The 27,145-nt window shown below is 44.8% G+C and overlaps 2 protein-coding genes across 2 annotated transcripts in view; one reads left to right on the plus strand and one right to left on the minus strand.

The window, feature by feature from the left end:
• LOC139477160 (amyloid-beta precursor-like protein) overlaps nt 1-805 on the minus strand; it is a 53,768-nt gene extending 52,963 nt beyond the window's left edge. Inside the window, exon 1 of the mRNA XM_071259711.1 lies at nt 646-805. Coding sequence (XP_071115812.1) covers nt 646-699 — 54 coding nt within the window. The 5' untranslated portion in view covers nt 700-805. The remainder of the gene's footprint in view (nt 1-645) is intronic.
• A 4,310-nt stretch (nt 806-5,115) lies between these two features.
• Nucleotides 5,116-26,796, plus strand: LOC139477127 (sialin-like). The gene is made up of 12 exons (XM_071259681.1): nt 5,116-5,169; nt 6,527-6,748; nt 8,640-8,731; nt 11,671-11,764; nt 14,524-14,669; nt 16,097-16,184; nt 16,776-16,865; nt 18,075-18,208; nt 18,746-18,895; nt 20,905-21,037; nt 22,803-23,041; nt 26,173-26,796. The coding sequence occupies exons 2-12, from the start codon at nt 6,550-6,552 to the stop codon at nt 26,332-26,334; spliced, it is 1,527 nt and encodes a 508-aa protein (XP_071115782.1). The 5' UTR covers nt 5,116-5,169; nt 6,527-6,549; the 3' UTR covers nt 26,335-26,796.
• Nucleotides 26,797-27,145: the final 349 nt, after the last annotated feature.

Here is a 27,145-nt window from a genome sequence, read left to right on the forward strand (position 1 = left end):
CTGACAAAGAGCGACTATCCTCTGTTGTTTCGGCCATTTGGGGTCTTGGGGAAAAGGTCTCGACGGATGGTATTTCTTTTAAAAGGCAAATATGTCACCTGTTCAAAAAACTTGTCAGACACCATACATCTTGACCCAAATTCTTTATGTGGGACATTTTCCATGTGAATGTCCTTTCGAAGAGACACTGTACTAAATGCGGGACAGGGGTACATCTTGCTGTTGGTAGGGTCACCAGGTCCATATCGTGATTCAGTTAGACGATTCAGTTGAATTGTAATGATTCATTATGTTAATTCATCCACTGAATCTTCGATACAGGTAACACAGAAGATGGAATTTGATATTCGACTGCAACACATTATCATGGCTGCTGACTGGGTATTCTGAAATGATTTCAGTCTAGACTTCGTTTAATAAACAAAACACATTATCAACTTAAATACAATGGCCCAAAGCTCGTGGTGCCGGCGAAAGGCACTGCATTTAGCTATTCGCCATGCAAAATTCAGGTCTCGATCGACAATGACGATCCTTGCGGGGAGTTTACACGGCAAGGTGAAACAGACCATACCCAAGCTCACCCCGACTGTCAAATTGTAGCGTTCGCCATGTTAATACCTGTATCTGCGAGCGTTAACGTACCTGTATCAGTCCAACGAGGACGGTTATCACCAACGGCCCGAACGATGGCCCCATCTTGAATAGACAATAATTCCGTGGACGCGAAATGGAAGCAATAGCACCTGAGTTGAAGTGGTGAATACTACTAATATATCCAATATGTCCGTAGCTGACGTCACAGAGGGTTTGTTATAGCACAGGGGATTGGGCAGACAATTGGGTTTGGAATGTCCGAACACTACTTCCCTAGTAACTACTTCTGTTTAATGCTGTCAACTGTCGATGGTAGTCCGACAGCATACGAAAGTAACGTACACTCGAAACGCTCGATAAACTATGAACAGTAATGCAAACGTATTGATTACACTGCAGTATGTAATACTGGTAAAATTCCCAATTTGAGAAAATGACATAGGTTTTATTAACGTCTGATTATTCAAATTTGACACGCAATAGTAATTAGTGTATATACCTTAAATAGCCATGTTACTGTGGTTATCGTTTGTATATTGGGGGACCCAAATTGGTCAACGTGTCTCACTGTAATTTGTACCACGGAGTATATTAAATTGTGATAGATAACGTTTATAACATTAACATACAGGAAACTACGTTTATAACGAACATGCTCATAACGAACTGGCGGATGTAACGAACTTATTTTTGGCCCCAGGCATTTGCTGTGCATATGCTTAAAATATGCTTTTTACGAACTACGGTTATAACGAACTAAAATTAGTGGTCCCTTTGAATTTGTTATAACCGTAGTTTAGTGTACATCTAAAAAAATTTTTTATATATCAAGGCTCTTTACTATATTGACAAGGAACATTCTGCTTCGGCATTCATCAAGCCCATTGGAGCCCGGGGGTGGGGGTTTGGGGTAGGGGTAGGGTGTTCCCACCAATTTGTTTTAATTTCTATTTTTGTATTGTTTGTCAACATATTTTCACAAGGAGAATGTTTACTCACCCCCTTCAACATCCTCGAACATATTTGTGTATTTGCTGGGAGAGAAGACGAATTTAGAATCCATATTATGTTATATACACATGTTTAAATTTTGAAAATCATGCCTTTTAGTCTTGATTTTGTACTTGTCTCTCGTGAAGATTCTGAAAGGGGCATCGATGACCTCTCTCTCACACACACACACACACACACACACACACACACACACACACACACACACACACACACACACACACACGGGCCTATTCGTCATTCACTGGATGATTTGTGTTTAATAATAACAGCGAAAGGATGTTTAAAAAAGAAATTGTGTTGTTTTTTCTTTTCTGTTGAGACAACGCTGTAACTAAAGTCTTGTGACAACCCGGGAAGGGAAGTGTGTGTACTGTTAACGTTACTCGCTCTGTCATATGCGGTTAACCGACTAATCTCACTGTGTGCACGAGTCAGGCTGATTTGAGGTGACAACAATAAACAGCTGTTATAGATGAAGATATGGATAATAAATGTGTGAAAAAGCAGAAATGAGCCTGGCGAGGAAAGAAAATATAATATGTAAATAGTTAATGCATGGCACAGCTTTGTTTGTGATGAGCGCGCAAGTCTGCCCCTAAATGGGATAACCAAAACATACTGCATTTCGAATTTTTGTTTTCCACTTTCCATTTTAGGGGTCGACAAATTCCGTAAACCAATTGAGGACATGTCTGATTGATGAGAGACGCCACACTCACCCCTTAAAATGACAACCATTTGGAGGGTATGTTTCGTTGTCACTCATGGGTGAAAAAAACACATGTGTTCATCAGCGCGTGTGGCCATTTTCCCTGGCGAGGTGCCATAACAATCAACCTCAAGGTACGATACTAAGTAGCCCCGAGTAACGATGACAATCAACCCTTTCGAGGTACGATGACAATTAACCCTGTCGAGGTACGACGACAATCAACCCTGTCGAGGTACGACGACAATCAACCCTGTCGAGGTACGACGACAATCAACCCTGTCGAGGTACGATGATAATCAACCCTGTCGAAGTACGATGACAACCAACCCTGTTGAGGTACGACGACAATCAACCCTGTCGAGGTACGACGACAATCAACCCTGTCGAGGTACGATGACAATCAACCCTGTCGAGGTACGACGACAATCAACCCTGTCGAGGTACGACGACAATCAACCCTGTCGAGGTACGACGACAATCAACCCTGTCGAGATGCCTGATAATCAACCTTGTCGGGGTATCCTAATACTCAACCTCAAGTTTCGAGGACAATCAACCCTGTCAAGATACGCTGACAATAAACACTGTCGAGGTACGCTGACAATAAAGACTGTCGAGGTACGATGACAATGAACACTGTCGAGGTACGATGATAATCGTCCCTCTCGAGGTACACTTACGGTCAAAGCTGTCGAGACACGCTGACAATATACACTGTCGAGGTACGATGACAATCAACACAGTCAAGACAACCGATAGCGGAATGGTATCTCAGAGAGCTAGCACTATAAATCGGCATCAGCCCGGACTAGTACAAGCAGCCACACAAACACACGTGGTATAAGTGCGATAATCTTGGACGCGACGTTAAACCCAAGTTCACCTCACGATGACAAGCAACACTAACAGGTAACAATATAAGGCTGGTGTTATTTACTTGTGATCACAGCATATTCGACTGGGAAACCATATTAAGCACATTCACGCCCTTGAGGCCATTCTGACTTCCGAATTCCCATTGTGTTGCCTCTAAAGTGAGTATATTATATTGATCATCACATTCGGGGTTTTGTTTTCCATGTCATTTTCACTAAGAGTAGTTTATTTATTGTGTTAGTACGTATTAGGGCTTGGACGAGTCAAAATTTACTGCCCGGGTACCCGCCCTGATATTACCCGACCCCACCCGGATACCCGTTATAGGTCTCAGGAGATAGGCACAAACTGTCCGATTGGAAAAAGTTTTGACCGTAGTCCTGGTGTAGCAGGGCGTGGAGTCATCCCACAGATGACATCCTTACCTTGTCAGCTTGCTGACGGGGTTAACCTCTTTGGTCATGTGGACAAGGCGTCCGACCTCGGTTCAGAAGGTCCGTGGTTCGAATCCCATCACGGGACTCGGAAATTTTATTGCCGCTACACTGGCAATATGTATTTTGATACACTTATAAAACGATCTGGTCAAGCATATGCACTGATGTTAACTGCGTGAAGTGTTATACTTTTTTTTCAAACATATAGAAGTCAGAAGGAATGCGTGCACACTCACAAAGAAATGCGAACATTAGTGACTTGTAGTGTGACCACAGAGTTTGAGATAAGTGTTGTCATTAAACAATATAGCACGTGACTAACCACAGGTCCGGGTAGTCCTGTATGTACCCGGGTCCTGCTCAGTACCCACCCGGCCCGAGTACCCGAGTTACCCGTCCCAGCCCTAGTACGTATATATACCATGAATCACTCACGACCCCGTGACCTCCGTTACTATGGGTGAATTAGTATGGCTCGTGCCGCTTTTAACAATGTTTCAGCAATATCACATAGGTAACCATCAGAATGGGCCTAACGCATTGCACCAATGTCGGGAATCGAACCCGGGCCTTCAGCGCAACAAGCGAACGATATAACCATTGGACTTAACCCAACCACGAAAAGAGGGATATGTTTTGTTTTATATTTTAGTATACACACACACACACACACACACACACACACACACACACACACACACACACATGACCCTCCACCTCCGTCTTATATTGTTTTATACTACGGATCAAATCAAGAGCGTGATTCCTCACATGTTAATTCGTCCTTCACCAGACGTATTCGGTAAGTGTTATTAGTTGTAGGAAAATACCACCGCGGAAATGCAAAGGCACCAAACATTATGTTGATGTGCGAGGCGTCAGTGTGTCGAATAGTTTCCGATGTAGTTAAAACGGTAAACTTGGATTCAGTCTAGTCATCTTTTCGCAACACTTTCCAACCTCAAAGGCATGTGTGCTATGTGTGCATTTCGAAAATTTGGGGAAAACCGATTTATTCTTCAGCAGATGGCCGAAATAAAACCAACCAATCAAAATTATTGTTACAACATGGTGGAATGCTGAAAGAATTAGGGTCGCGCTGTCGCGTCAGTCATCAGTCGATCTAATTATGCTCGTTATGGAAGGATACACATTACACGTCATGATATAGTTTAAAAAAAAAAATCCCAACGAGTACATTCATTTCGTTGTAAAATATATATATTTATTTCCCAAGCTATATTATAATATTATCCAGTTTCCTGTTAACCACACTGAAATGGTCCTAGCAACACGCACGTTTGTTGAACATATTTCTGTACATGTGAATACTTTATCAAACATTTCGCAGGAAAATAATATTTTATCCCGTGTACACTTTATGTAATGCAACAGTTCATCGTGTATGCTATTTTCTTTTAAATTACATACCAGCAAGACGGCGGTGATAGGTTCTATTATGCATGAGTAGCTATTTCTATCGACACCGTTTCTTGGCGACTCTCCAATTTCGCGAGGAGTTGCGTTTGACAGGTGAGACAACATATTGAGCGTGAGTGACCCTCCCGTCCTCAGTGTGCGCAGCTGTTTTTGAGACGGTCTGTTTTGATAATGTGCAAATTTAGTGCATGTTAAAATTGAAATGATATCGCAATATGATCTTTGATTTCGCGAACAGCTGCTTGCTTGCAGGTTTGATCTAATATATTACAAACGTCGCTTCGAATATGACTTTTAACGTTGTCTGTTAGTATTCTGGCGTTCGCTTTACACAGAGACGATATAGCGGTATATGGTCTCTGATTAACAGTTTCGTAACATTACACGTGATTTCAAGGTATAAAATGCATTTTGTTAAAATTTACTGAAATTGTTCAGATTTAAAACTGTATTAAGGTGACAAACCTGCTTGTGACCATCAATTTTCGTTTATAAGAGAGAAGTGACAAAATCAGCTGTGAATTTGCAAAAAACAAACATATTTTTATTATTATATATATATATATATTTAAGGATAATAGACTCCTAATGTAAGTATTTGTGAAAATAAAGTCCATATTGTGGGAATATTTGTTAAAGTTAGCTATGGCCACACTAAGTTAATTTTATGTTTCATGGATTTATTTCAGCTTTTCCACATGAGGTCGGTCAAAATATAAATAAGACTAATTAGCTAGGCCAACCATTTATTTATTTGTATGAAAGTCATTCTGCTGTGGAGTTGAAACTGCAGCTGGCTTCTTGTATCACTGATGTAGACATGGCTTTATATGTAACATTTTATAGTGTATAAGAAGATCTATTTTACTATGTTTACTATGTTTTGGGAGACATAATAACAATAAATCTGTTTATGTTTAATTTATTTCTTTTCCAGCTGCTTTTTAGTAGGGGCGGCGGGTCTGTGAAACGAAAAATAAAAGTGTGACTCTTAAGTGGCATAACTTCGTCTAATCCAATTGACTTTTTTGTCCAAAAAAATATGTTTAAAAAAACCAAACTCAAACATTGTAATGGTAAGACTTAGGGCCTCTAATACAGCCAAACTCAAATTTAACCTCAGTTCTTGCGACCCCTCCGAAGCCAATACACTTCTGCAAACAATGCTGAAGTGCATCCCACTTGTATAGAAGATTTCCTCCTGGTGCAGAAGACCCCCACCCCCTGAATATCACAATGTCAGTTCCTTAGAGGCGACCAAGTCCAACTTTCTAGATTTACACAAAGTGTGCACATCAGTCTTTTGTTTATACCTCATAAAAACAAAATAACGTTGAAGTCAGTTCTTGTTAATAAATAAGTCAATAATAACTGCTTGTTGAATCATTAACTTAAAAAAAACCCTGTAGACAATACTAACTCACCCACTTTCTCACTCCTTATCTTCCAGGGAGACAACTGCTGTAGGAAGGTATGGAAAGTGAACACCAGCCCATCGCGGCAGACTCTCCGTCCTCCGAGTTATACGATGAACGCGCAGCCATCAAACCAGCCTTCCACCACGAGTACAGTGAGAGCGGCGGAGGCACCAGTAGACAGGACAAACAAGGATGGATGGGCTTCTCTGTACCTAAACGCTACGTTCTTGCTTTCATGGCATTCCTAGGCTTTGGTAAGATTGGTTCCAGGAGACAATATTTGGAGCAAAGCATTTTCTATTTATAGATTTGTGGATAATTAAGAGCTTAACATGCTGTGTTTTCAATGTAGAGCGAGGTTTCTTATAAATTTACTGTACTAAATCCAATTTGGAACCAAGTTTCAAAATGCCTTGGCAGCATAACTGAAAAAGAAGTTCTTTTAAAAAAATATTAGCTTCCGAGGTGATGCGGTTGTCAAATCATCTGTTCCAATCAGAGGTGGTTATTATGATTTGAAACCCCTGATTTACAAATGAGAATCGAGTTATTTCAAACTTTCATTTCAACGCAAATACTCAAGATCCCACGTTATATTTTGGTTGTATTTTGGCTGGACTAAAAGGTCTATACATAGTCCAATCAAAATCACGTCATGAAATCGACATCCGATTCATAAACTGCAGTGCAGATTTCGGTCGATTGCAGGATTTGTCAAAGGAAACATGCCGTCAACAGGAATTTTCCAAATCCTTTCAGATTTTTAGTCAAGGTGCTCACATGATTTAAGGCACTTCGTAAGAAAGACCCGTTATATTACAATATAGATCTTGATTATTGATCAGCTCGTCGTCACTTGGCACCGCCATTTTGTTTGAAGCAATTATATCATAGGTTGAATATGATTGGTCCATAGGACTCTTTAGGAGATTTGTAGAAAAGACATAACTCGTAATAACCACTGGTGGCACTACACTTGAGCCCAGAAATTGCAACTTAGTTTGATAAGGGTTGAAACTGGATTTTTATAGTCACGTTGTTATACATCAACCACTGCAGTAGAGTCGAAGCATGTGTGGTGCCTGCACTTGATCAGTAAATAAAGATTTGTAAAGAAATACAGGTATGCACGTTGAAAAGGATTCATTTAGGAGATAAACATACTGTGTTTTCAATGTAGAACTAGGTTACCTGTAGATTTAACCCCGCTAAATTGAATTTGGAACCAAACGCGCAGTGTGAGGTTTCAAATGTTAAATTTAGCTGAGTTAAATCTACAGGTAACCTAGTTCTACATTGAAAACACAGTATGGACCATGACTAAATAAAACGCGAACTCTTTGGTGCAAGCACTTATACTGAGTGAAGCGGCATGGGTTGAGTTCAATGTTTTGAGTGGGTTATCGATCTGAATTACGGAACCACTTAACTAAATATGGCGCTGTATATACTCAAGCAGTTTGTTGACACCGTAATACTTCACTCGAACGTATGACAGGCATTGAAAGCATTTAAGCACGGCAACTTGGTAAGCTAACATGAGGTGGGCATCCCTAAAGTAAAAAAATCAGGCTTTCGCACGTCACCATTATGACGTCATATCGCTCAATGTGAAGCAAAAGATATAACGTCACAGTCGTATACAGAAAAGCGCCAAAATTCCAAGCTTTCTGTTGTCTCATAAACGTAAATACATTCCCTGTGTAGATTTCTATCATGTTTTCTGCATGAAATGTATTGCCACACATCCTATGAATATTGTAGTAACCGCATCTGTGCATTTTGTAACCTGTAATTGTAGATATAATTATTTAAATATGCCTACCGACAATGACTGAAAATAGTACTATTCTATGAATATTAGCTTCCTCGGTGATGCGGTCATCAAACCAGCTGTTCCAATCAGAGGGGGTTTATTGTGATTTAATAGCCTCTGACTGACCAATCAGAATCGAGTAAAATCCAAATTCATAGTAGAATGGGTGATTATTACAGTTCTCATGTCTTTTATGTGTATTTATGTGCAACCAAGTCAAAATTAATTGATTTTGTTGTGCATAATTTATGCAAATAAGCAGCTTATCTGGTGCTCTGCCCAGTACTCAAGGGTCCTCCATATCTGAGTTGAGTGTTCTGTTGTTTCAGGCAATGTCTATGCCCTGAGAGTGAATCTGAGTGTCGCCATTGTTGCGATGACCAAGAACAGAACAGTTCTTCTGAATGGAAATGATACTGTGGTGAGTTGAACGGCTTGATGCTTAGTGTAGACATAGTGTAGACTTAGTTTAGACTGCCTCCGTGGTGAGTTGAACAGCTTGATGCTTAGTGTAGACTTAGTGTAGACTTAGTGTAGACTTAGTGTAGACTTAGTGTAGACTTAGTGTAGAGCTCCTCCGTGGTGAGTTGAACAGCTTGATGCTCTGTGTACGCTCAGTGTAGATTTAGTGTAGACGGCCTTCATGGGGAGTTTAACGGCATGATGCTTAGTCTAGACCGTCTCCGTGGTGAGTTGAACGGCTTGTTGCTTAGTGTAGACTTAGTGTAGACCGTATTCATGGTGAGTTGAACGGCTTGATGCTTAATGCAGAGTTCCTCCATGGTGAGTTGAACTGCTTGACACTAAGTTTTGACTGCCTTCATGGTGAGTTGAACGGCTTGATGCTTAGTGTAGACATAGTGTAGACTTAGTGTAGACCATCCCCGTGGTGAGTTTAGCAGCTAGATGCTTAGTGTAGACTTAGTGTAGACCGCCTTCATGGTGAGTTTAGCAGCTTGATGCTTAGTGTAGACTTAGTGTAGACCGCCTTCATGGTGAGTTTAGCAGCTTGATGCTTAGTGTAGACTTAGTGTAGACTTAGTGTAGACTTAGTGTAGACTTAGTGTAGACTTAGTGTAGAGCTCCTCCGTGGTGAGTTGAACAGCTTGATGCTCTGTGTACGCTCAGTGTAGATTTAGTGTAGACGGCCTTCATGGGGAGTTTAACGGCATGATGCTTAGTCTAGACCGTCTCCGTGGTGAGTTGAACGGCTTGTTGCTTAGTGTAGACTTAGTGTAGACCGTATTCATGGTGAGTTGAACGGCTTGATGCTTAATGCAGAGTTCCTCCATGGTGAGTTGAACTGCTTGACACTAAGTTTTGACTGCCTTCATGGTGAGTTGAACGGCTTGATGCTTAGTGTAGACATAGTGTAGACTTAGTGTAGACCATCCCCGTGGTGAGTTTAGCAGCTAGATGCTTAGTGTAGACTTAGTGTAGACCGCCTTCATGGTGAGTTTAGCAGCTTGATGCTTAGTGTAGACTTAGTGTAGACCGCCTTCATGGTGAGTTTAGCAGCTTGATGCTTAGTGTAGACTTAGTGTAGACCGCCTCCGTTGTGAGTTTAGCAGCTTGATACTTAGTGTAGACTTAGTGTAGACCCCCTCCGTTTTGAGTTGAACGGCTTGATGCTTAGTGTAGACTTAGTGTAGACTTAGTGTAGACCACCCCGTGGTGAGTTGAACGGCTTGATGCTTAGTGTAGACTTAGTGTAGACTTAGTTTAGACTGCCTCCGTGGTGAGTTGAACAGCTTGATGCTTAGTGTAGACTTAGTGTAGACTTAGTGTAGACTTAGTGTAGACTTAGTGTAGACTTAGTGTAGACTTAGTGTAGACTTAGTGTAGACTTAGTGTAGACTTAGTGTAGACCGCCTCCGTGGTGAGTTTAGCAGCTTGATGCTTAGTGTAGACTTAGTGTAGACTTAGTGTAGACCGCCTCCGTGGTGAGTTTAGCAGCTTGATGCTTAGTGTAGACTTAGTGTAGACCGCCTTCATGGTGAGTTAAGCAGCTTGATGCTTAGTGTAGACATAGTGTAGACTTAGTGTAGACCGCCTCCGTGGTGAGTTTAGCAGCTTGATGCTTAGTGTAGACTTAGTGTAGACCGCCTTCATGGTGAGTTTAGCAGCTTGATGCTTAGTGTAGACTTAGTGTAGACTGCCTTCATGGTGAGTTTAGCAGCTTGATGCTTAGTGTAGACATAGTGTAGACTTAGTGTAGACCCCCTCCGTTTTGAGTTGAACGGCTTGATGCTTAGTGTAGACTTAGTGTAGACTTAGTGTAGACCGCCTTCATGGTGAGTTGAATGGCTTGATGCTTAGTGTAGACTTAGTGTAGATTTAGTGTAGACCATCCCCGTGGTGAGTTTAGCAGCTTGATGCTTCAATTTGTGGACTATGTACATGTTTTGTTTGTCTGTGATATAACACATCAGAATCATTTATTGAGAAGAACTGGTAAAAGTAAATAATTTTTAGAACAAAATAGAATATGAGAGTCGCTGGAACACAAAACAAGTTCTATCTGTGATGTGGCACTCACAAATTGTTATCTTTTTGAAACTAATCAACAAACAGACAAACTGATCCCCGTGGGGATGCCAGGTTAGAAAAGTTCCTCAGCAGCCAATGGATTAGGTGGTCAGACTTGGTGGCCTGCTGGATTTGCGTGTCATCGTCAACCAAAGAAGTGGATTGTTGCTCACAATATCAATCACTGGATAGTCTGGAACCAAATTGATTATTGATGGGCAGCTTCATATTGCTAGAAGATTGCTGTGGCGTTGAACAACAAACCAACATTTCTTATTATGTGCAACGGGGGGAAGGGTGTTCCAGTCGTCTAAGACGCCATGATTGGCTGTGCAGAGTTGCGTCCCTTGGGCACGCCAGAAGCCTATGATTGTTGGTTCGAATCCCGGTTGGCCTCGATTATGGTTATAGGTTTGTCAGCACCTTACCCATGCTGGTGGGTTTCACCGAAGTGGTAAACGTCTGAGACCTGCATCACTTTGGGCTTTCCTCCCACATTAAGCTGACACGCAGTGATATAACTGGAATACTGTTAAAAGCGGCGTTAAACCCAACTCACTCAGTATTATGTGCTACATTCCACCCCATGGGGGTACTAGGATACATTGATTCTGTCACCCAGTCTGACACTTGATCTAATACGTTGCCTTATATGGGGTACGGGTGAGAAGTTCTAACCAGGAATCCCCACAGGGCACTGCATGTGAATGCTGCTCCTTCTTCTGAAAAAACTGTGTAGATTGTAATTAAAAAAGGGAGGTAGTGTTGAAAGCAAGCCCTGGGTTGAGGAAGTAGGTGTTGATATGCAGTTAAGTTCTCTCCAAACTCCAGGAGTCGCCGGCCGACTTTGACTGGGATAACAACCTCCAGGGAGCAGTGCTGGCCTCCTTCTTCTATGGATACATCTTAACCCAGTTGCCTGGAGGTGAGTTAGTGGTCGTGAGGCGGTGGGGGTGAGGTGGTGGTCATGAGGGGTGGTTGTGAGGTGGTGGGGGTGAGGTGGTGGTCATGAAGGGTGGTTGTGAGTCGATGGGGGTGAGACTGGGGGGTGAGGTGATCCTCGTGAGGGGTGGTTGTGAGTCAGTGGGGGTGAGACTGGGGGGGTGAGGTGATCCTCATGAGGGGTGGTTGTGAGTCAGTGGGGTGAGACTGGGGGGGTGAGGTGATCCTCATGAGAGGTGAGGTGATCCTCATGAGAGGTGGTTGTGAGTCAGTGGGGGTGAGACTGGGGGGGTGAGGTGATCCTCGTGAGGGGTGGTTGTGAGTCAGTGGGGGTGAGACTGGGGGGTGAGGTGATCCTCGTGAGGGGTGGTTGTGAGTCAGTGGGGGTGAGACTGGGGGGGTGAGGTGATCCTCGTGAGGGGTGGTTGTGAGTCAGTGGGGGTGAGACTGGGGGGATAAGGTGATCCTCGTGAGGGGTGGTTGTGAGTCAGTGGGGGTGAGAATGGGGGGGGTGAGGTGATCCTCGTGAGGGGTGGTTGTGAGTCAGTGGGGATGAGACTGGGGGGTGAGGTGATCCTCGTGAGGGGTGGTTGTGAGTCAGTGGGGGTGAGACTGGGGGGGTGAGGTGATCCTCGTGAAGGGTGGTTGTGAGTCGATGGGGGTGAGACTGGGGGGGTGAGGTGATCCTTGTGAGGGGTGGTTGTGAGTCAGTGGGGGTGAGACTGGGGGGGGTGAGGTGATCCTCGTGAGGGGTGGTTGTGAGTCAGTGGGGGTGAGACTGGGGGGGTGAGGTGATCCTCGTGAGAGGTGAGGTGATCCTCATGAGAGGTGGTTGTGAGTCGATGGGGGTGAGACTGGGGGGGGTGAGGTGATCCTCATGAGGGGTGGTTGTGAGTCAGTGGGGGTGAGACTGGGGGGGTGAGGTGATCCTCATGAGGGGTGGTTGTGAGTCAGTGGGGGTGAGACTGGGGGGGTGAGGTGATCCTCATGAGGGGTGGTTGTGAGTCAGTGGGGGTGATTATGTGGGGGTGAGGCGGAGGGGTGGAGTGGTCATGAGGGGTGGGGGTGAGGCGGTGGGGGTGAGATGGTCGTAATGAGGGGTGGTTGTGAGCCGGTGGTCGTGAGCCAGTTGTCATGAGGAGTGGTCATGAGCCGGTGGTCATGAGGAGTGGTTGTGAGCCGGTGGTCGTGAGGAGTGGTTGTGAGCTGGTTGTCATGAGCCGGTGGTCATGAGGACTGGTTGTGAGCCGGTTGTCATGAGCCGGTGGTCGTGAGCCGGTGGTCATGAGGAGTGTTTGTGAGCCGGTTGTCATGAGGCGGTGGTCATGAGGAGTGGTTGTGAGCCGGTGGTCATGAGGGGTGGTCATGAGTGGTTGTGAGCAGGTGGTCATGAGCCGGTGGTCATGAGGAGTGGTTGTGAGGCGGTGGTCGTGAGGTGGTGGTCATGAGGCAGTGGTTGTGAGGCGGTGGTCGTGAGGTGGTGGTCATGAGGCAGTGGTCGTGAGGCGGTGGTCATGAGGAGTGGTTGTGAGGAGGTGGTCATGAGCGGGTGGTCATGAGGCGGTGGTCATGAGGGGTGGTCATGAGTGGTTGTGAGCAGGTGGTCATGAGGAGTGGTTGTGAGGCAGTGGTCATGAGGCGATGGTCATGAGGGGTGGTCATGAGGCGGTGGTCATGAGGCAGTGGTCATGAGGGGTGGTTGTGGGGCTGAGGTGGTGGTCGTGAGGTGGTGGTCCTGAGGCGGTGGTCATGAGGCAGTGGTCATGAGGGGTGGTTGTGGGGCTGAGACGGGGGTCGTGAGGTGGTGGTCGTGAGGTGGTGGTCATGAGGCAGTGGTCATGAGGCAGTGGTCATGAGGGGTGGTTGGGGGCTGAGGCGGGGGTCGTGAGGCGGTGGTCATGAGGCGGGGGTAGTGAGGCGGTGGTCGTGAGGCGGTGGTCATGAGCTGGTGGTCGTGTGGTGGTGGTCATGAGGTGGTGGTCCTGAGGCAGTGGGGGTGAGTCGGTTTGGATGAGGTTGTGGTAGAGAATTGATGTTTGTGAGTGGATGGGGTGAGTCAGTAATGGTGAGTTGGTTGGTTTGATTTGGTTTGGATGAAGCGGTTGTCGTGAGGCGGTGGTTGTGAGTCAGTGATCATGAGTCTTTGGGGATGTCCAATTTTGATATGTTTTAATTATATCATTGCGAAAAAGCTGAACATTTTTTTTTTATCCTCACTCACTTCAGATGACACACTATGAGTCACAATGTCATGCATGAACACAAACACCAATATCTGTATTTCTATGCAGTTAAATGTGTATATTTTACTTATCCTGCATTACATAAGGCACATTGGTCTGACCACCAGGGGCTGTGAGGTAGCCTAGTGGTTAAGGTGTTCGCCCGTCAAAGACCTGGGTTCGATTCCCCACATGGGTACAATGTGTGAAGCCCATTTCTGGTGTCCCCCTGTCGTGATATTGCTCACTCACTCACTCACACTTACCACCAACGTCCTTACTGGAAATGAATGACAATCTGTCAGCGTCTTCAGCATCCTTTGGCCAACATGATCCTCATGTGGTGGTCGGTGTCGGGATAAACGCGCCCAATATGTCTTTACTGCCTTCGAACGTTCTTCAGGGCTGATGGTACAGTGCTGCTAAGTTAGCGAAGGAGAGAAGAATGATTTGGGGGCATGGTGCAATATGAAATGCAGGATAAGTATATAAAATAAACCTCTGACTATGGAATTCCCAGGGTTCCTGGCCACGAGGTATGGAGGGAAGTATCTGTTTGGAGGAGGAATCTTTGTCACAGCCGTCCTCACCATTCTTACGCCGGTGTTCGCCACCTGGAGTGTGTATCTCCTCATCGTTGTCAGGGTCATCGAGGGACTGTTTGAGGTGGGTATCTCCTCATCGCTGTCAGGGTCATTGAGGGACTGTTTGAGCAGGGTATCTCCTCATCGCTGTCAGGGTCATCGAGGGACTGTTTGAGGTGGGTAATCTCCTCATCGCTGTCAGGGTCATCGAGGGACTGTTTGAGGTGGGTATCTCCTCATCGCTGTCAGGGTCATCGAGGGACTGTTTGAGGTGGGTATCTCCTCATCGCTGTCAGGGTCATCAAGGGAGGGACTGTTTGAGGTGTGTATCTCCTCATCCCTGTCAGGGTCATCAAGGAAGGGACTGCTTGAGGTGTGTATCTCCTCATCCCTGTCAGGGTCATCGAGGGACTGTTTGAGGTGGGTATCTCCTCATCGCTGTCAGGGTCATCGAGGGACTGTTTGAGGTGGGTATCTCCTCATCCCTGTCAGGGTCATCAAGGGAGGGACTGTTTGAGGTGTGTATCTCCTCATCCCTGTCAGGGTCATCGAGGGACTGTTTGAGGTTGGTATCTCCTCATCACTATCAGGGTCATTGAGGGAGGGACTGTTTGAGGTGTGTATCTCCTCATCCCTGTCAGGGTCATCGAGGGAGGGACTGCTTGAGGTGTGTATCTCCTCATCCCTGTCTGGGTCATCAAGGAAGGGACTGCTTGAGGTGTGTATCTCCTCATCCCTGTCAGGGTCATCGAGGGACTGTTTGAGGTGTGTATCTCCTCATTGCTGTCAGGGTCATCAAGGAAGGGACTGCTTGAGGTGTGTATCTCCTCATCCCTGTCAGGGTCATCGAGGGACTGTTTGAGGTGTGTATCTCCTCATCGCTGTCAGGGTCATCGAGGGACTGTTTGAGGTGGGTATCTCCTCATCGCTGTCAGGGTCATCAAGGGAGGGACTGTTTGAGGTGTGTATCTCCTCATCGCTGTCAGGTCATCGAGGGACTGTTTGAGGTGGGTATCTCCTCATCACTGTCAGGGTCATTGAGGGAGGGACTGTTTGAGGTGGGTATCTGCTCATCGCTGTCAGGTCATTGAGGGACTCTTTGAGGTGGGTATCTCCTCATCGCTGTCAGGGTCATTGAGGGAGGGACTGTTTGAGGTGTGTAAACAGGGATTGGTCATTGTCCTTCTGTCTGTGATGGCAAAAGTTTGTGTGCATCGTTCACTTATCAGTCACTGGTTAGTCTGATCTAGATTGTTTATTATTCATGGGCTGCTGGAATATTGCTGAGTGAGACGTTGAACAACAAACACACAAACAGAAAACTTAGCGAGCAGTCTCAGATAGCAGATCAGAAGTGGCTGCCTGGGCACAGGACACTTGTTTGTTCACCTTCCAATACAACACTGCCGAAGGATGATAAAAGGCCTACTTACTCACTCAAATATGTGAATTTACACTATCTGTTGCGCAGAAGACGTTTGGAACCAATCACTCACTGTCTTGTTCCAGGGGGTGACGTACCCAGCCATCCATGCAATGTGGTCCAAGTGGGCTCCACCCCAGGAGAAGACCAAACTGGCCACATTTGCCTTCTCAGGTAGGTTTACAAATATCTAGTGTTCCAGCATGTCTATACATGTGGCTGTTGTTGTGTGGGTGTCTACCCGGGGACTGTGTTGGCGATGCCTGTGTGTGGCTCCCTTGCTGTGAGTTTAGTATCTATACATGTGTCTGTTGTTGTGCAGGTGCCTACTTGGGGACTGTTGGCGATGCCTGCGTGTGGCTCCCTTGCTGTGAGTTCAGTGTCTATACATGTGTCTGTTGTTGTGCAGGTGCCAACTTGGGGACTGTTGGCGATGCCTGTGTGTGTGGCTCCCTTGCTGCGAGATCAGTATCTATACATGTGTCTGTTGTTGTGCAGGTGCCAACTTGGGGACTGTGTTGGCGATGCCTGTGTGTGACTCCATTCCTGTGAGTTCAGTGTCTATACATGTGTCTTTTGTTGTGCAGGTGCCTACTTGGGGACTGTTGGCGATGCCTGTGTGTGTGGCTCCGTTGCTGCGATTTCAGTGTCTATACATGTGTCTGTTGTTGTGCAGGTGCCTACTTGGGGACTGTTGGCGATGCCTGTGTGTGTAGCTTCGTTGCTGCGATTTCAGTATCTATACATGTGTCTGTTGTTGTGCAGGTGCCTACTTTGGGACTGTGTTGGCGATGCCTGCGTGTGGCTCCCTTGCTGCGAGTTCAGGGGGCTGGCAATCCATCTTCTATGTCTTTGGTAAGTATGTGTTCCCTGGGTTTCATTGTGTGGCCATTAAACATGAATGTTAAGTTTCAAATCATCTCTGCTCTTGATGCTTGAAGGAAATCAAATTGAAAGAAATTGCAGATGAATTTGATGCCCCTAAATCCTCTTTTAGTACGAAGGAGAGTCTATCATTGCCCAGTGTCAGTCATCTGAGTACGGGGCAGCTAGAAAACGATTCCAATCGTCAACTTACAAAGATGTAGAAAATGCGCTGTTCAAGTGGTTTAAAGCTGCACGAAGTGACACCATTCCATTGAGTGGTCCCATCATAATTTCTAAGGCAAATGAATTTGCTGAGAGGCTGAGACATCGATGATGAACTTGAGACAGAACCATCGATCGAATGGGAACTTCTCACACCATCTGAAACAGCTACGCGATTGGACACCATTCGTCTGTTCTTTCAAAGTTGCCCTGGTTCATCATCGAAAGTGTTAGATAATATTGATGACATAGAGAATCTCACCTGAGTGTCTTTTGATATGAAATATATCAACACGAGTTGATAAAAGTGGAAAAACTCTGAGGCTTGCCGAGGATTTCATCCACTTTTATCAACGAGTGTTGATATATTTGATATTAAAAGACACGAGGGTGAGATTTTATTTATCATCCAACATCATTCTTCTAATTTTTTCAGTTTGTAGACAGTAATAAGCAGTGTCTTAAGTGTAAAAAGTACTGCTTACAGCTTCAGTAGCAGAGCCATTAGTGATGTCATTTGATTGTGACGTCATGGTAACAATGATGTCACAATGGTCTGCAAAGCATTGTGATGCCATTTCATGGCAGCTATATCTACAGTGTAGATATCGCTTGATCTTACCAAGTGATATCTCCTGTGGGAGCCGGTTTTGGATGATAAATTGAGGTAACACCTGCCCAAATCTGTCTTCCAACGAGCGTTCAAAGTAAAACCACAGACTTCCTGAATGAAGGCAAGTGACCCTTGTGTCTGTATGTCATTGAAAAATGTTTTATTTATGTTCTGTTATATATGAATGGACATAGTACATGTACACTTATTATCGAGTTATTTATCGAGGAACATGATGTGGTCACATGACTTGATCCAAGATGTCTGACGGTCGAAATGCGTATAACGAACGGCGGATATGGCGAACCAAAATTAGTGGTCCCTATAACCATAGTTTATTGTATGATTATATTTGTTTTCAGGGTCTGTGGGAGTTCTGTGGTTCCTCTTCTGGTGCATCTTCATCTCAGAGAGTCCAGCCAAACACCCGACCATCAGTAACGCTGAGCTGGAGTACATCCAACAGGCTATAGGCTACACAGATGAGCAGACAAAGGTACATCTTCCCGGGACAAGCGTATCCACTAGCCTATATCAAACCCTAGTTTCTACCCTTGTCAAATCAAGGATACTTTTCTAGTCTCGACCCTGGCGCCACCTCGCGTAGATTATGAGTTGTGCCCCTTGTAATGAAAATGTGATATCCAATCAGATTCCTGTTCTGATCTCTTACCTCTTATTCATACATTTGAAACCTTGCGCTAAAGCACACGGTGCCAAATTATAATAAGATATATCTATTTAAGGTGGGACTACATCAAATTTCAAAGCACAGTAGGTTTATCTCCTGATTATTCTGGATTTAGAAAAAAATATTGACAGACGTTAGCTAATATCCCATCTCAAAAAGTCTGAAAAAGGACTGTTTAAAGTTTAGAAAAGGCCTTGAATTTTAGTGTTCCATATCGGTGTGAACCTTGGAATCAGAAGGATAAAGAGATCACCAAATTCCTGTGTTTTGTAGTCACATAATATTCTAAAGCGAGGACATTGCTGGCGCGAGTGTTCCATCCATCTGTTGTCTTGTTGACAGAGGATTCACCCACCTTGGCTGTCCATGATGACGTCACTGCCGGTGTGGGCGATCGTGGTAGCCCACTTTGCCGAGAACTGGGGCTTCTACACCTGGCTTACAGAACTGCCCACATTCCTGAACTCAGTGCTGCACTTTAAGCTGGATCAGGTGAGTTGTTAGCTCACCTTACCTACTTGATGAGTGTTGTAAGTTTATCTTACCTAGGAGGTAAGTACTACATGAACCACATTCCTGAACTCAGTGCCGCACTTTAAGCTGGATTGGGTGAGTTGTTAGCTCACCTTATCTACTTGATGCATATTGTAAGTTTATCTTACCTAGGGGATATTATACCACATACCACATATACCACAATATAGAATCTTTCTCAAATTAGTGGTGCCCTTTAACATGTTATACAGCTCACCTTACCTAGTTGATTATCTCACCCACCAAGTTGGAGGGTTCCTGGCTGCACTGCCCTACCTGGTGCTGGCCTGGTTGTGCTGACCGGTGTCATCTAATCTGTTGTGCTTCTGTTCCAGGGAGGGTTCCTGGCTGCGTTGCCCTACCTGGTGCTGGCCTGGTTGTGCTGACAAGTGTCATCTAATCTGTTGTGCTTCTGTTCCAGGGAGGGTTCCTGGCTGCACTGCCCTACCTGGTGCTGGCCTGGTTCTGCTGACCAGTGTCATCTAATCTGTTGTGCTTCTGTTCCAGGGAGGGTTCCTGGCTGCGTTGTCGTACCTGGTGCTGGCCTGGTTGTGCTGACCAGTGTCATCTAATCTGTTGTGCTTCTGTTCCAGGGAGGGTTCCTGGCTGCACTGCCCTACCTGGTGATGGCCTGGTTGTGCTGACTGGTGTCATCTAATCGGTTGTGCTTCTGTTCCAGGGAGGGTTCCTGGCTGCACTGCCCTACCTGGTGCTGGCCTGGTTGTGCTGACCAGTGTCATCTAATCTGTTGTGCTTCTGTTCCAGGGAGGGTTCCTGGCTGCACTGCCCTACCTGGTGATGGGCCTGGTTGTGCTGACTGGTGTCATCTAATCTGTTGTGCTTCTGTTCCAGGGAGGGTTCCTGGCTGCGTTGTCGTACCTGGTGCTGGCCTGGTTGTGCTGACAAGTGTCATCTAATCTGTTGTGCTTCTGTTCCAGGGAGGGTTCCTGGCTGCGTTGCCCTACCTGGTGATGGCCTGGTTGTGCTGACCAGTGTCATCTAATCTGTTGTGCTTCTGTCAGGAATTGTTCCTGGCTGTGTTGCCCTACCTGGTGCTGGCCTGGTTCTGCTGACCAGTGTCATCTAATCTGTTGTGCTTCTGTTCCAGGGAGGGTTCCTGGCTGCGTTGTCGTACCTGGTGCTGGCCTGGTTGTGCTGACCAGTGTCATCTAATCTGTTGTGCTTCTGTTCCAGGGAGGGTTCCTGGCTGCACTGCCCTACCTGGTGATGGCCTGGTTGTGCTGACTGGTGTCATCTAATCGGTTGTGCTTCTGTTCCAGGGAGGGTTCCTGGCTGCACTGCCCTACCTGGTGCTGGCCTGGTTGTGCTGACCAGTGTCATCTAATCTGTTGTGCTTCTGTTCCAGGGAGGGTTCCTGGCTGCACTGCCCTACCTGGTGATGGGCCTGGTTGTGCTGACTGGTGTCATCTAATCTGTTGTGCTTCTGTTCCAGGGAGGGTTCCTGGCTGCGTTGTCGTACCTGGTGCTGGCCTGGTTGTGCTGACAAGTGTCATCTAATCTGTTGTGCTTCTGTTCCAGGGAGGGTTCCTGGCTGCGTTGCCCTACCTGGTGATGGCCTGGTTGTGCTGACCAGTGTCATCTAATCTGTTGTGCTTCTGTCAGGAATTGTTCCTGGCTGTGTTGCCCTACCTGGTGCTGGCCTGGTTGTGCTGACCAGTGTCATCTAATCTGTTGTGCTTCTGTTCAAGGGAGGGTCCCTGGCTGCACTGCCCTACCTGGTGCTGGCCTGGTTGTGCTGACTGGTGTCATCTAATCTGTTGTGCTTCTGTTCCAGGGAGGGTTCCTGGCTGCGTTGCACTACCTGGTGATGGCCTGGTTGTGCTGACCAGTGTCATCTAATCTGTTGTGCTTCTGTTCCAGGGAGGGTTCCTGGCTGCACTGCCCTACCTGGTGATGGCCTGGTTGTGCTGACAAGTGTCATCTAATCGGTTGTGCTTCTGTTCCAGGGAGGGTTCCTGGCTGCGTTGCCCTACCTGGTGATGGGCCTGGTTGTGCTGACCAGTGGTCATCTTGCAGACATTATGCGGGGGCCACTCGGGGTCTCCACTGGCATTGTCAGAAGGATATTTACCTGTGGAGGTAAGCTTGGGACAGTAGTTTAGCAGCCCTGTGTAAGATGGAGCACCTGAGTGTGTTTTCACCACATTTAAGCTCCTCTGCCTCCACAACTGTTTTTCCCAACCTCATGCTTATGATGGACAAAGACTTTGTTCCTGATTTACCTCCTCTATACCCCTGAGGTTTTTTTCTGACATGATTGGATGATAGTGAGGTGAGGTGAGGTGAGGTGAAATTGGGTTGAACGTCGCGTCCAAGATTATTCCACTTATATAGTGACGTGTATGCACGTGTGTGTGTGGCTGCTTGTACTAGTCCAGACTGATGCCGATTAATAGTGCTAGCCCACTGAGATACCATGCCACAGTTTAACATGAATACCCCACTCAGACATAGTTGACTGACTCCGAGCCGACCAGTCCTTGTTTTAGCCCCTTAATGTCGAGCCCCAAACAGGGTAACAAGTACCATCTTTTAACGTCTTTTGGTATGACGCGGCCGGGGATCGAACTCAGGACCTTCCGCTCTCCGGGCGGACGCTCTACCTCAAGACCACGGAGGCGGTCGGATGATAGTGAAGGCAAAGGTCACTCTGTATGAACTGAGGCATGAGAACAGCTACTTGAGTGTTTGGAATTTGATTAAACATGGTATACATGATCTCTAATGTGGGGTCTCGATCACATGAATGTTTGGGTGACCTCAATAGTAGGTCAAGGTCACTAGGGGTCAAATTATAAAACATGGTTTAAGTTTCATGACATTTTGGATTAATTGATGAAAAGTCAATGTTATCATTTAAAAATAACTCTAAGTAGCTAATTCAACGCATATGATATGTCATGATTGTGTCAAATGCCAAGGTCAAGTACATTGTAGTCACGTTTTATTTAACAGCAGTTAAGAATGGACTATCGCGATGGCGTTCGTACAATGTTTGCCCCTCACTCTATGAAGATTCATACTCAAGTGAAATTTTGGTAACTTTGGAGATATAAATTTCGAAACAATTTTGCGAGGGCACGAGGCCTAGCCAAGCAGGATCAGTAGCCATATCTGTGCTTGTAGACCTCGGCGGCTTGAAACCTTCTCCACAAATTAAAATAGTTGGATTTACCTTGTTTCGTTTTGTCGCTGTGTGTACATCTGACTACACTTCTTAACGTTATGACAGGACAGACCGACAGTCAAGAACGTCTGACCGTGGCCGTGACGTCTCATAGACTAGGGTTAGAGTAGCTTCCCTTTGACGAAGGGCAGTTACTCTAGCGGACAGACTGATACATTGCCACGAAAGGCAATTAAAAACTATTGTTGTTTTGGGTATATGTTGCTTCGCCACTGTATAAGAAAGAGATTTCTGTTGGAACTATATTGGCTACTGTCACTGTCCGACTGACACATCACTTACCCTGTGACGTAGTAAATATTAATGAGCGCATTCCAGGAAAACGCGCAATGTTTCGGTAATGTTTGTGAGAGAGGGTAAGCGATTTTGAAGCACAGAATTAAAGAATGACATTATATGATAAAGAGGTTATCACGCTTGTGTGTTTGGGGATGGTAAATATCCTGTCTTAGGAATAAACACAAGGCTCGCTAAATACAAAGTTTATTTACCATCCCCAAACACACTCGCGTGATAACCTCTATATACATGTATCACTATTTTTTTTACCTCAAAAGGATGTAGACCATACACAAGTTCATGTTCTCACAGACAGCCACACAACGACCAGCTGTGTCGTGGAATAAAAAAATTGATACCTTGATGCCTCTGTTTCAGCATTTGCTATCCAGGCTGTGTTTATGATAGCGGCTGGCTATCTGATGACACCGGTGGCTGGGATGACGTGTCTGACCATCGCAGTCGGTCTAGGGGGATTCGCCTGGTCTGGGTTCAGCGTCAACCATCTTGACCTTGCCCCACAGTATGCCAGCATCCTCATGGGGCTCTCCAACACCTTCGCCACCATCCCAGGAATTGTCAGCCCCAGCCTCACCAGTGCCATTGTGACCAGCAAGGTAGGTGCAGTTGTCTCCCTTTATCGAAATACATGATTGTCTCAAGTCAAAGTGAGATGATGGCATGGCAGGTTGTCCGTTATTGATGTGTCTGTATACATTCTTCTTCTTCTCCAGGGTGGTCGGGTAGCCTAGTGGTTAGTCCGTCAAGCTGAAGACCCGGGTTTGATTCCCGACATGGGTACAATGTGTGAAGCCCATTTCTGGTGTCCTCTGCCGTGATATTGCTGGAATATTACAAAATGCAGCGTAAAACCATACTTACTCACTCTGAATGAAGGAAAAAAATGTGAAGATTTATTAACTACATGAAACCTGAAACAAATATTTTTTGTTATAAATTTTAATGTGAAAGACTGAGTTTCATTGCAGTGAACACAACACTTGGACAGCACTTTTGCCAAGAAAGTGTTATTAAAAACTGTTGACTTCCTTTTTACCTTAGTTAGTTCCACAAAGTAATGACAGATGGTCACTTATGGAGCCAATGTTGCTTCTTGCCGTTTGTTATTTTCGCGAAAATGTTTCATTATAAACTGTAAATTTTCCATTTAACTTGTCAATTGAGACCATTCATTTCTCAAAGCCACTTTATTGTTACTTGACCAGCATGTATTCTTTTGCTTCCAACAGCCGTCTTGTAGATTTCAAAGATTTTTTTGGTTTAAGTTGATTTTGTATATGATTATCTCCAAATGTATGATAAAGAATTTTCATGACGGTAAAATATTTTTTTACTTTTGTTGATATTTTTTAAGATTTACCTGGAAAAATATATCTGTCGTACATAAACATTTCAGGCTGTCAGCATGACCTTGAAATTTATATTTCAACTGTTTTTTTTCACCAAAATCTTATTCTAATAAGAGCCCCCAATTTCTAATTTTGAGAGCGCCCTGGGCGCTTATCACGTCGAATACGGTACTTACATATTCAGTTTTATTATAGCTCCTTGTGGATTCTCAAGTAATTGTTTGCATCAATTGAATCCAGACACGCTTATTTTTCATGATTGTTCAATATTTATAATGTCTGAATGCGGGCAGGTCACTTTGTTGATGGTCAGGCAACATTTATGGGTCACCTGCCCGACTGTCTTGTTGGGTTTCAAAATTATTTCAGACACTGATTTGAGTACCATTATCTTTAGAAGTGGTCAACTCGTTAAGTTAAGATATTTGGATGAACAACTTCTTTATTACAATTAGGAGTGACGTTTCAGTGTAGGTTCTAACACTGCATCAAGCAGGTGATATACAGAGTGTGGTTAAAGGGGAAGTGTACACGCAAAAATCACTTTCTTTCTTTTTCTAAACAAAACGCAATTTTAGAATTAGTTAGTATCTGTGTTCGAAAATATACACTCATTTTTTTTCACAGTGAAAGTAGGAAGCTCACAATAGTGTGAAAGTGATATGCCGTTATGAGGCCTTTGTTTTACGAGAGAAATAGGCCTCAGTTATCCTCCTTAGATTATGACGTAATTGGTGCCAATTCAACTGGATCCCTGTCTATTCTCAACGCAAAAGATATCAAGGACCAGTTTGCGGTAAAACAACATGGTCTACGACACACTCCGGCGCAGTGGTGACTCAGCATAACACAATTCTGGCTGGCATCTGAGATGCTAGAATCACAAAACTGTACCTACACCACGTGAAGCGGCTCTAACAAAGCATGATGACGTCATAATGTTTATCAATTGGCACCAATGACGTCATATTGCAAGGGACATAAGCCATGGTGTTTTTGTTATGTAAATAGAACACTTGGTAAATGTGAAAAATATAAATCGTTTTAGTGCAAAAAATATGTTAATCAAATATGATGTTTTAATATTTTTGTCTATGACACTTCTATGTTAACACTTTTAATGTGGAAAAAGTACCAGAAAAAAAGGTTCATTTCCGTGTGAACTTGCCCTTTAACAAGTATATATACAGGTATGACGCAGTGTTTAAACAGCTGAGTAGATTGGGATGTAGTTACAATAGATCTTATATCACCCCCTTTTGGGTGGCCCAGTCGTCTAAGGCGGCGCGATGCGCTGTGCAGAGTTGCGTCCCCTGGGCACGCCACAAACCTATGATTGTGGGTTCGAATCCTGGTTCGCCCCAATTATGTTTCTAGGTGTGTCAGCACCATACCTGTGCTCGTGGGTTTCACCGAAGTGGTAAACGTCTGAGACCTGCATCACTTGGGGCTTTCCTCCCACATTAAGCTGACACGCCGCGATATAACTGGAATACTGTTAAAAGCGGTGTTAAACCCGACTCCCTAACTCACTCACTCACTCACTCACCCACTCATCCCCTTTTGTGTATATTACAGGCTTCCCCACTACACCCCAACCTCCTCAACCGTATAAACATGGCCTCCGACCTGTATATAGAGAATCTCACCAGGGTGTCTTTTGATATCAAATATATCAACACGAGTTGATAAAAGTTGAAAAACTCTGAGACTTGCCGAGGAGTTTTTCCACTTTTATCAACGAGTGTTGATATATTTGATATCAAAAGACACTCGGAGGAGATTTTATTTATACTCCAACATCATTCCTCCAAACTTTTCAGTTTGTAGACAGTAATAGGCAGTGTCTTCAGTGTAAAAAGTACTGCCAACAGTTTCAGTAGCAGAGCCATTAGTGATGTCATTTGATTGTGACATCGTGGTTACCAGTGACATCACAATGGCCTGCCAAGCATTGTGATGCAATTTCATTGCAGCGATATCTACAATGTAGATACCGCTTGATCTAATCCAAGCAATATCTCCTGTGGGAGCCAGTTTTGGTTGATAAATACGCTTGTCAACCATACTGTGTTCGTCACTTGCTTGACACCGACATGTCGCTCCTAATTGCAATAAGAAAGTTGTTCATCCATATATCTTATCCTTACTTAGTACTCCAACTTCTAAATGCCTCTAAAAGAAGTTTGAAGGTCTATTCACTGGTTTAAAAATACTCCATTATACTGGACCAAAGAAAGAAAAACAATAAATGCCTAAAGAAAACTATCTATGCCCAACGTGAATGATGACATGGAGTAAATACTCAGTGGTTGGAAACCTTGTCTGGAACCGTGCATGTTGGTGAAGTAATATATAATCAATGACATGGTTTCCAGGACAACGCTGGCCAGTGGCAGATCATCTTCTATCTGGCGGCTGCTGTGTATGGTGGCGGCGCCATCATCTATGGAATCCTGGCAGGCGGGGAGAGGCAGAAGTGGGCGGAGCTTCCCCTGGGGTACCAGCCTCATCTTGATGACCCAGAGAAGGACCAGTAGGCGTCAGTTGTCAGAACCAGGTATCAGTCCTGGGTATTAGTTTGCAGAAGTCAGAGACAGGAATTGGTGCCAGGAATCCATTCCAGGAATCGGTTCCAAGTATCGGTGGCAGGAACTGGTGCCAGGAATCAGTTCCAAGTATCAGTGCCAGGAACTGGTGCCAGGAATCCATTCCAATAATTGGTTCCAAGAACTGGTACTAGGAATCCATTCCAGGAATCGGTGCTAAGAACTGGTGCCAGGAATCCATTCCAGGAATATGTGCCTTGAATCAGTTCCAGGAATGGGTTCCACGTAATGGCGCCAGAAACTGGTGCCAGGAATCCATTCCAGGAATCTTTGCAAAGCATGTGCATGCCTGGTATTGAAAGAAAGAATGCACTTCCTTCTTTGAAAACGGTGGACTGAAATGTGATAAGCTCATCCACAATATGGTACACTACCTTATACGCAATGCCTGGGTTCTTTGAGTGACAAATCAAAGCGTTGCTTCCCTTGCATTGTCTTCATACTGTGTAAACTATGGATATGTTTTATTTTTGTTTAGTTGAAAGTTAGAAAAAGGAAAGAACAAGGTGTGATGAGGTCCCTTTTGGTTCAACGAGATCTGCATAATTGTTGATCTGCATAAAAGTTGAAGTTGTTGATTATTTGTTGATTCTGCAGAAAACAGAACATAGGCTCACCGTCAGCCATTAGAACATGTGTGAAAAACTTCATGTCTGTAATTCAATTTGACATGTCCCATGGGCCAACCTATGTTTTCCTTTACCTGTTCTTCAGTGATTCATTCTACTACTGTGAAATACTG

The sequence above is a fragment of the Haliotis cracherodii genome, unplaced genomic scaffold (genome assembly GCF_022045235.1).
Source record: "Haliotis cracherodii isolate W230 unplaced genomic scaffold, xgHalCrac1.p SCAF_31, whole genome shotgun sequence".
NCBI lineage: Eukaryota > Metazoa > Mollusca > Gastropoda > Lepetellida > Haliotidae > Haliotis > Haliotis cracherodii.